This window comes from Anabrus simplex, chromosome X (genome assembly GCF_040414725.1).
Source record: "Anabrus simplex isolate iqAnaSimp1 chromosome X, ASM4041472v1, whole genome shotgun sequence".
Classification (NCBI taxonomy): Eukaryota; Metazoa; Arthropoda; class Insecta; order Orthoptera; family Tettigoniidae; genus Anabrus; species Anabrus simplex.
The window spans coordinates 152,374,176-152,385,213 of record NC_090279.1 but is presented as its reverse complement, the minus strand read 5'-3'; the positions used below and the strand labels follow the sequence as shown (position 1 = coordinate 152,385,213).

The 11,038-nt window shown below is 38.1% G+C and overlaps 1 protein-coding gene across 1 annotated transcript in view; it reads right to left on the bottom strand.

Annotated features, from left to right (window-relative positions):
• Positions 1–287: 287 nt before the first annotated feature.
• Positions 288–11,038, bottom strand: part of LOC136886442 (general odorant-binding protein 84a) — a 50,438-nt gene continuing 39,687 nt past the window's right edge. The window contains exons 4-6 of the mRNA XM_067159219.2: positions 3,068–3,179; positions 2,695–2,750; positions 288–419 (exon numbers count right to left, since the gene is read on the bottom strand). Coding sequence (XP_067015320.1) covers positions 348–419; positions 2,695–2,750; positions 3,068–3,179 — 240 coding nt within the window. The 3' untranslated portion in view covers positions 288–347. The remainder of the gene's footprint in view (positions 420–2,694; positions 2,751–3,067; positions 3,180–11,038) is intronic.

Sequence of the window (11,038 nt, the reverse complement as noted above, 5' to 3'; positions counted from 1 at the left end):
ATCCTGCTACGGCCGTTCAAAACACATTAGGTCCTCAAATATTTGGCTCTGTTATGGGCAAACTAATAGGACAAGGTAAAAAGTACATAGCATATATTGTGAGATGTATTTTTCTTTGCCGACTAGCTTAATATCTGCACGTATACCCCTAACATCCTGTATATATATAAAATGAAATTCGTATTCATTTTAATAATTTATTGGTGCAGTGCAATATAAGATGTCACAGGAAACATTTTTGGTACAGTTCTTGCATACATTTTTTACATTTACAATGGGAAAGTGATCTTATTCTTGTATTGGTTCATTCTTCAGTAGTCAACAAGCTGGGGACTGCCTCGTGTTAATCATTTATTGTTCTTGTTATTGGTCTCCGTAGTCTGCTCAGCCATCGTAGTATTTCCACTTTTGGTGATTTCCTGGAAGAAGAGAAAGAAGATGCTATCACATTTGGCTTATACTCTTGTCATGTAATCTTATACACTAAAACAGGGAGCACACTGCTTCACTTCTGCACGCTTCAGCATTTCGCTGCCCACCATCCGTTCAGTCGAGCTTGCCCTCAAAAGCAAAGTTGACGGAAGATGGAAGATAGACCCCACCTTGCGAACCTCTGGCGAAGTGTTTTATTTCAGTTCACTGAGTGTGATCAACGAAGAACTACTGACTGAAGTCGTAAAAAGACATCCTGATATCAATAAATGGCAACGAGAAGATCAAGTCAGTCGGTAAGAAGTGATAATGAGGCACCAACTCAGTCGACGGTTTCTATGCAAAGAAAGAGATCAAATACCTCTGCGACCGATATGTTGGACATTTTTTAAATGACAAATATACAAAAGTGGATAGAAACCCCGCGGATTATCGACAACAAACAGTCAGACAATAAACTGGTATAAACAGTTAGATATTTTAGTCGTCTGCTACAAATTGAATTTAAATCTAAAATGAATGCGCTAGTGACGGAATATGACAGACTGGTTTATAGTATTACACCATTCTAATTACTTTTACCATGTGCTAATATTGTTAAATAAAATATGAAATGAAATCAATAATTACTTCATTGTTACTGCTAGTCGCTCACCAGATGATATTGGTTTTTTGAAATTCGATTTTTTAAAAGGGTAGAACGCTTAGCAACTCAAAAAATTCGAGATTGACATTCTGAAATATTTAAAGAAGTTGTCCTCATTACGTAGCAAGTCTGGAAAGTGAAGGTAATATTCACCTCACTCTTCCCTTTTTAAATATATTTCATGTATACAAAATCTTCTGTTTTCTCTCTTCTTCTTTGCAGTCTATGATTTCTCTGTCTTCGTACGAAGAGCTCGACATTACTGCAGGCGCTGTTCCTGGCCGGGTTCACTGACAGTTTTCGTAAGAGACGGAATGTATGTGCGGCAGACGAACTGATGCGAACGGATACGGGGGAAGCTGAACTGAACCGAGCGGGACGGTAGCAATGTGCTCCAGTGTACAACCTTACTCTTTTTCCCCTGTTAATACTGAAGGTAATGTGATTTATAGTTATTTTCTACCTGTTGTGTTCGATTAAGTGTCGCTAAACATACAGTTTAGGGACCGTACTTGCCGATACGACGTCTTACAGTTACTTATAGTCTTGCAGGTTGGCACTATGTAGTCATAATTTTTTTTCGTGACTTGTGAGATTATACGTACCGATACATGTTTCCACTGCCGTATAGTGAAAATCACAAGTGTTACATTTACGGGTGTAAGTAAATCATATTTTCTTTCTCTGTAAGTTTGTAAATCCGTTTGGATAATACCACGTAAGTAGAACTGTAATATGTTCGAACAGTGCATTTAATAATGTAGCTGGTGTTAAATAACAAAAGCAGAGTTTTAATAATACGGTCTTATTTAGTCCAATTCATATGTGTGGGATGCAATTAGGGTGTCTAAGAAGCAAAAAAATCTGCAAGAACTCCTCCGAAAAGGAAAGTAACATTACCTCCTCTATAGAGAGCAGTTCAGTTGAATTGGAAGGAAATTTAGTTATCAGCTTAACGTAACTTAACCTTGTCTTGTACGGTTTGCAGACTTAGCCTTTGTGTATTCTTATATACTTATGGCATATGTAAATGTAATATATTTGCTTTTGTGTATTATTTCACCGTGGTTTCTCTTCAGTCCGACAAGTAATAGCAAATTTCAAGAAAGGAAATGATTAATTTGCACAAGGCAAACACCGAGGGATATGGTTATAGTAAGCGCATATCAAAATAAAGGCAGAAATATATAACATTAAGTTAAGTGAGAGTGAGAGAGAGTGTGTATTTCTTTAATTTCTCATTAAGCATGAAAACAGACTTAATTACGAGCATCTTGATTGATCATTTGACGTAAGTACGATAACAGGTATAACTTGAAAAAAATAGTCTCTCACCAATGGGTAACGAATGTAAATATCGAGCTCGAATTATTATGGTTATTATTATTGTTATTATAATGGGCTGAACCCCTAATTTTTATGCAAACCTCATAGCATTACCGTCGTGCAGGTAGACTCTACTTGTCACTCGCTTCAGTAAGTTTTCATTCTAACCTTTTACTGCATAAACATCCGGGCCTTAACTGATCACTTTTTTTTAGGGAAAATGTTGTTTGGCTATAACAACTCAAAATTATTCATTCTATAGATTACGTCAGGATATGAACATTGCTTACCTTTGTCATCAAGCATTTGACGAAGCCGTACGTTCTTCTGCAGAGATCGAATTCATCTAAAAAGAAGAAAAAGGAAAAGTGTTTCTGAAAATGATTCTGGCAAATACACTCAGTATACAGTGTGGTAGAAACTGAACGCGCTTTATTTCGTGTTGATTTCTACACCAATTGAACTCAAGATAAAAGAAAACCCATGGGAATACAGCATGCACACCTGGTAAATAATAAGTGTGTCCCTTCAAATGTTAAGAGAAGTTGATTCAAGCGATAAGACTCTAAATTTGCAACGTTTCTCTATGGGGAGAGGGACCTGTGAAATGTTGAGGGTTGTTTCCTGAAAATAATTTACAATATTTAAAGCAATAGGTCTCACCTCTCTTAGCGATGCAGTCCTCCACCATATCCTCAACTTCAGGCATGTCGGGTTGCATAGTTCGGTACAGCTCTTGCGACATTTTGACATCAAACGCTCCTTTAATATCGATCTGTAATTATACCACAAACAATGCAATTATTATTGACCATGTAGTTATTCCTCTTTTCTTTGGTAGTAATAATGGATATGTTACGGTACATTTGAAATATCTGAGCGTTATTTATTATAGCCGGCTGTTATTTATACAGTACGGTAATTAACAATGGAATTGGTTAATACGAGGGCCACCCAGAAATTAAGTTTTGTTATTATAGAAAGGGAAGACAACATAGTTACATGAAACGTTTTATAGGCACCCGATACAGCAACGTTGGAGCTACTTTTGGACAGGATCATCACCAGAATTGAGACTGTTGTGAAATCGTGGGAACAACTTTTGTATTGCGGTGTTGCCGTCATTAGGTTATTATTATTGTACCGGGCGGTACACCTCCACGCCGCTAATTCAAACATTGCGCCAGTTGAAACTCCTCTACTGGAGGAAGCCTGAACTTTAACTACCGTGTTAATTCTCAAGTTTCTCAGAAGATGTCCCTACTTGTAAATTTTGAAGTGTTCTGAACTGTGTCGTTTTCGATGTATTTTTGTTTTCTCTGTAGCAAGAAGTGTGAATATTCTCTTCTAGATGGCACCTCTTAAAAACTACAATTGTGCACTCTAGTGCGTAGTGTAGGAACCTTTTTTTGAAGAAATTTAATATTTATAAGTTTGTCCTTATTAAATTTCTTTCTGCCATTGTTTAAGTTGGCAATGTTAACCCTTTCTTTCCGCCAGTTTTGAAATAGGCCAATCGCAAATTTCTGTAATTAATTTCCCACCAATCCTGGTTTTCTTCTTCAGTTTTGACATGTAATCTTTTGGCCGTTCAATAAAACGCTTGTGGGCGGGTGTTCTTATTCTTGAAAGGACTCGAATGTTCCACGAGGGTATATAAACTGCTGATTTTCGGGTCTCCGGGCCACTTCAGTAACATCTATCATAGTGTAAATTATGTAGCAGAGGGCGGGAAGCGCCTCTTTCGTCGGGCAGCAGTTCATCAATAAGGTAATGGCCTTTTAATAACTTATTTTCTTGCTAGCTTAGCAGTTTAACTCTCGGGGCAGGTTCGATACCTTTTACCATGTAACTTTCCTCTAAAATGTAAAAGACACTTGGTATAGATTCTATCTCTTTAAACTACATATTGGGATAGAGAGTGCTTAACCCTCTCGAGCTCCCACTCCTATTGCTTTGAGGTGAACTTATTTTCAAAACCGCTTCTTCCCTTCCTAATGTAATATAAATTATTTTCTTATATAAGTCACCTCTTTAGTATGGGATTAGCCCTTGCATATGCGGCCTAGTGCCAAATAGGTTTTAAAGAAATGTATTAGGAGTGCAGTTTCGCCTCCTCTCAAGTTGGTATTTTGGAGGCCATGTAATTTTCCTGTTTCTTTATTGAGTAGGCCTCAGTAGGTTGGGTATTTTTACCCCTGTTTTCATGTGCTTGGAGGTCAGCTTGAAGGTGGAGTTTGGTGTGGCCTTTGATAGGCTTGAACTTTGAGAGCGGGTTGCTCTTTCTTAAATCGGTTTATGTGTGCCTCGAGCAGGCTTTACTGAGTAATAGGGAGCAAGTGCTCCTGGGCATGATTGGGGTTTTCTGACCCTTTGTCAAACCTGGTATTTGGTTAATGTTGGGCTAAGTGCTCAAGAATTGTGTGTCTGGCTCTCGGAGCCCAAATCCTGTAACGCTGTAATTGTACATTCTCGATTTGTTGCTAGGCTACTGAGTACCTGTTATATTTGTTATTTCTTGATCTTAAAAGGAGAATATAACCTTGTTAAATTTTAAATTAACTTTAATTTCGTATATTGAGACCTATTCATCCCAGCACCTTCTTTCACCTCTGCCGATCCACCAAACCACGGTAACAATTATAACTTTTATTATCCAGCTGCCTTTTGCCAGGGCCTGCGGATCACAACAAGACTTGATTATGGGCCATATGACAGCGCATATGGTGGCAGATTGCCTTTAAATTTATGTTACTGTATTCTATAATCTATGTACCTTGCTTAAAGCTTCAAGCTTTACGGATTTGAACTATGTATTGGACGGAAGCCTGTAAGGTTCAATAAATCCTTGATATCCTTGATATTGTGGTGTAGTGGATGTCTGCCGCCTAAGACTGGAACCAGCGTGTCTATAGCACTTTCCTGAGCGCCGAACCGTATGTGGATGTGCATTGCCATAGATCAGCACAACACCTGCACTGGGCATTCCACGCCCCTTGTTTTCAATGGACCATCGCAGTATGTGTAGAAACTTTACCACAGACCGTCGGGAGATAGAAAATGAGCCGCCATTTCGAGCCACTGCTATCGCGTTACTGACACTTCTCCGGCGGGTTTATGATTGCTACATCATAGATCTGTCGCGCATGCCAGTATTTCCCGGCTAAATACGCTTACAATACGAGAACAGAAGTAGGGAAACTTAATTTGTGGATGGCCTACGTACATCTGGTAGGGACATAAGACCGTTCGCATAGTAATCCATACCGCAGAAATGTTCAGCCTGGGGAGGCTACAACCTGCTCTACAGCAGTGTAACATAGGTGTCTGCACTAGGAGTCAAGCCAGCAACTTGTCCATCCTCACCGTTAAGTGGTTAAGCATAACTTCCAGGCGTTATAAATATCGATAGGAACGGACTTTTTACCCCCAACAGATAGCAACGAATAAAACACCACCTGTTTTATTTTAAATCTAGGACGATGTATTCAGTGCAAGCACACAGACAAGTGAATCTCTTGGTGCACAAACAGTGCCGTTTCAAAGTCTACCCAGGGCGACATAAATCCTCAACGCGGCGCTGCGTTCTCTGTATCTCTAATGGGTCTCCAGATTATCCTTGAAAATTTACTTCATGAAAATCCAAGTTCAACTTACGATTCGGATGGGTTCTTCTCTTCTTAATATTGAAAACATTTCTTAGCAGACAAAGAAGGGTTCCCCATAATACAAAAAACGTAAAATTAAGCATTCCGAAAGTTGAAGTGTTAAAGGGCCCGGATGGGTTTCAAATTATGAGTCTTGGATAGCTCTGTCAAACTAAAAAAAAAATAATCGAAAATCACTTCAGGCCTAAATGTAGTTCCGGAAAAATTCCCTAAGTCCATTGTGTCTTTACTCGTTTTCATTTTTATTCAAATCCTAAACAAATTAACTTATTTTCATAATTCCTTCTCTAATGTGTTCCTTGGTTCAGAATCCTCAGGCGCTTTTTGATGTTATTGAAAAATGTCCACACCGAATGTAGTTATAAGAGCTTAAGTGATAATCTGCATTGACTCACATTAGCACACGTGGTGGTAGAAAAAAAGGCAAACTACTAATCTCATCGACCGGATAACGATGATTAAGAAAAGGATTGTTAAGTTTTAGGAAAAAATAATATATTCTCATAGTTTATTATATTTTATTTACCTAAAATTCGTAGCTCATATACCTAAAAAATTTTCAACACTGAGTTGCTTGCCTGGAGGGTTAGAACTGTGCATTCTTCTTTCTGATAATTATTTTTTTCGTCACAGCGACACAGATTTGTCTTATTAGGAAGAAAACGACCGTAGTCGTACAAGTGTGTTAAGAAGGCAGCCATACTGTCCACTGTCCACTCCGTTAAATGTAACTTAAGAGCTTTTCAGTCTATCGAACCCACAAGTGAAGTAAATATTACACTGTAACATGTCTGTAAAAACAGAAATAAACATAAATATTCTAAATATTTGAGTGTGACTTGATGGAATCTGATGATGTAATTTCCGGAACGAAACATGTCATTCTTCGTTTAATACTGTGTACTTTTATTTCTTGTTTAATAATGTCTTTTTACAGGTAAGTTATAGTGTAATATTTATAATTTAATTGGAAAGCTCTTAAGTTACATTTGATGTGATAATGGGAAAACATGGAAACTGTCTCTAGGACTATAGGCAGTGAGATTTGAACCCACTATCTCCCGCTTGCAGGCTGACAGCTACCTAAGTCGAATCGCGTTGGCAATTCACTCGGTGGATCCAGACGGTGGAGTAAAACTGGAATATGAAAATTGGCACGCAGGCAGCATAAAGGCTTTAAAATATGAATTTCTGTAACATGGTAGCTGAGGTCGTGCGGTTATATTCTTCTTTCTCCGTTAGGGTCTTCAAGGGATCACGTGACAATTTCAGTATTTCATCCTTTGTTGTTCCATATTCCTCCAACACTCCTTCATCTACTCACTGTATCTTCTTTTCCTCTTTATGGATCATTTTGAGCTTGCTTTCCTTCCCCACACACTTTGAAATCATTCAATTTTTCAACAATATTTCTAAAAATTTCTCTCTGTTGCTTATTCTTCTTCTTCCATATTGTTTCTTTCCCCATCTTTCTTGACTTCATGATTCCAAGTTGTTGTCGAATTCTTGTTCCAAAGATTTTTTAATGTTATCATTATGTTATTATTTGCCATCGGTGCTCAATGAGAAAGGCAGTAGCAACAAATAGCACCTGCCAATAAAATGTATATAAAGGACATTGAAGGTGAGATTGACCTTAATTCGTTTGATGTGTGTAAAGTTTCACTCGTTTCCTTGGAACTGAGTCGTTAGTACGATCTAGTATTTAGATTGTCTTGGCAGAGACACCTCCTAGAAAGTGAATGTGAAGTACAAGTTCGATCTGTTGGAAGAAAACAGAAGAAAGTAGCCATCATCTTCCACTAGAGTGAGCACGGCGGACAGGGGGCCGTGAACAGAATTTACAGCCAGTTACACGTAGATGTTCCGCGCTCTTAGAGACAGACGTGAGAATGTGAACAAGTGACATACGACTTCAATGTTTTTCTTTGGTCTTCCAGTGCACTCTGTATCATGGCCATCCAACTTTTGATAAAGCCGGCCCCTTCAAGAACAATTCACAATCAACTATCAATCAGTCGCTACTGATCTGCATTTAGGGCAGTCACCCAGGTGGCAGATTCCCTATCTGTTGTTTTCCTAGCCTCTTCTTCAATGATTGCACGCCTGAACTTATTTTTCTGATGATTTTTCTTTCTTCCCTTCCCAAAATCTCTTCTCCTCTCACTGAAATTCTCCGTTGGTAAGTTATTCCAATCCCTAACTCTCCTTCCTATAAACGAATATTTGCCCCAATTTGTCCTCTTGAATTCCAACTTTATCTTCATATTGTGATCTTTCCTACATTTAAAAACACCACTCAAACTTATTGGTCTACTATGTCATTCCACGCCATCTTTCCACTGACAGCTTGGAACATACCACTTAGTCGAGCAGCTCGTCTCCTTTCTACTAAGTCTTCCCAGCCCAAACTTTGCAACATTTTTGTAACGCTACTCTTTCGTCAGAAATCACCCAGCTGCTTTACTTTGGATTTTTTCCAGTTCTTGAATCAAGTAATCCTGATCAGGGTCCCATACACTGGAACCATACTCTAGTTGGGGTCTTACCAAAGACTTATACATCCTCTCCTTTACATCCTTGCTACAACCCAGAAATATCGTCATACCCTTGTGCAGAGTTCTGTACCCTTTATTTACAATCATATTTATGTGATTACCCTAATGAAGATCTTTCCTTATATTAACACCTAGGCACTTACAATTATCCCCAGAAGACACTTTGACCCCATCAACGCAGTAATTAAAACTGAGAGGACTTTTCCTATTTGTGAAACTCATAACCTGACTTTTAACCCCGTTCATCATCATACCATTGCCTACTGTCCATCTCACAACATTATCGAGGTCATTTTGCAGTTGCTCACAATCTTTGGCGTATTTATTACTCTGTACAGAATGGCATCATCCGAAGAAACCTTATCTCTGATTCCACTTGTTTACTCATATCATTGATACATGTAAGAAAACGTAAAGGTGCAATAATGCTGCAGTGAGGAATTCGCATGTTAATTATTACAGGGACAGATAAAGCTTCAATTCTGTGAATTCTATTTTCTAGAAACATAGTCACCCATTCAGTCACTCTTTTATCAACTCCAATTGCACTCATTTTTGCCAGTAATCTCCCATGATTTACCCTATCAAATGCCTTAGACAGGTCAATCGCGATACAGTCCAACTGACCTCCTGAATATAAGATATCTGCTATATCTTGCTGGAATCCTACAAGTTGAGCTTCAGTGGAATAACCTTTCCTAAAACCAAACTGCCTTCTATCAAACCAGTTATTAATTTCGCAAACATGTCTAATATAATCGAATATAATCCCTAGGAATATGAGCTTCGAATTTTAGGTAAATATAACAAAATATGAGATTATATTCTTTATTTATCCCTAAAAATTACAATCCACTTCTTAATCATCGTTATCCGGTCCATTACATTAGCAGTTTGACTTTTTCTACCACTATGAGCGCTAATGTGTGTCAATGCAGAGTTTCACTTAGTCCTTATAATTACATTACTATTACTATTATTATTATTAGTTTCACCCCACTTTGGGGTACAATAGATCAGTGAGTCGTGTTTTTCTGTCCTCCCAGTACTTTTTCATTCCTTCAGATCTTGCCCTCCTCTCTTCTTCAGAAATTCTGTATAGTCGTTTGGGCCTCACCCTATCCTGAAAGCTCTTTATTTTATCTTTGGTTATTTTCTTCGTGGATCCATCTACAAGCATGAAAATGAAGACCTACAACCTGTTTTTTAGTCAATGACCAGGTCAGGGATGGGGTGAGTGAAGCCCCCATCTAGCGGCGGGGATAGGAACTGTGCCGGCTGCCGAAGATGTCACACTCCTCCGGGGCAATGACTGACAGATGAAAAGAAATGATATTGGAGAGTGTTGTTGGAATGAAAGATAACAGGGAAAACCGGAGTATCGGGAGAAAAACTTGCCCCCCTCCGCTTTGTTCAGCACAAATCTCACATGGAGTGACCGGGATTTGAACACGGTATCCAGCGGTGAGAGGCTGGCGCGCTGCCGCCTGAGCCACGGAGGCTCTACATCTACAAGCATCTCGTCTGAAATTTAGAATTCTCATAGCTTCTCTCAGTTTCCTTAAACCATTTCGGCTTGGTTTTCTTATTGTGGAAATAGTCGAAGATTCTTTTAGTTATCCTTTTCGGGTCTGTTCTTAGAATAAGGTCATAGAAGTCAATTCTCCTTTTACTTATTGTATCGGCAATCCTTTCTGTTTTCTTATACCTTACAGAGTTTCATTGCTGATGTGCGAAAGTTTATTATTATTATTATTATTATTATTATTATTATTATTATTATTATTATTATTATTATTATTATTATTATTATTATTATTATTATTATTACACGACTAACAGATAAACCGAAGTTTAAACTGAACCAACAGTTTAAACCTCTATTATAATATCGGCCCTTAGTCTGTCTTAAGTTTAACTAGAGATTAATGTTACTGCCACTCATCTACCGTTTAAACTGAAGTTTAAGAATACATAACCTTACAACATGGCAGAACCAATGCATCCCGAAGATATTTTTGACATGTTTGAAGAAATACTAAGCGATGACGAAGAAGTGGTTCAAATTATTGAACGACCACGGGCACCACGAGTTTTTTTCGAGCAAGGGCACGTCACTTTCATATATGGAATGAAAAATAGTTCTTAAATAGGTTTAGGCTTTCAAAACAGACTCTCATAACCCTATTTCAGCAAATCCGTGCTAGAATAAAACAAGCAACGAAAAGGTAAGAATGTAAAAATGACTTTTTGAACTGTCAAAAGTGTGCATTTTAGAAAATAAAGTAACTTCCTTCTATTTCAGAAATCATGCTGTAGAACTTCTCAGTCAGCTACTACTGTAATAGCATTACAGTTTTATGCATCCCGTAGTATGTTTATTACAATGGGAGATTTCGGAGGAATTC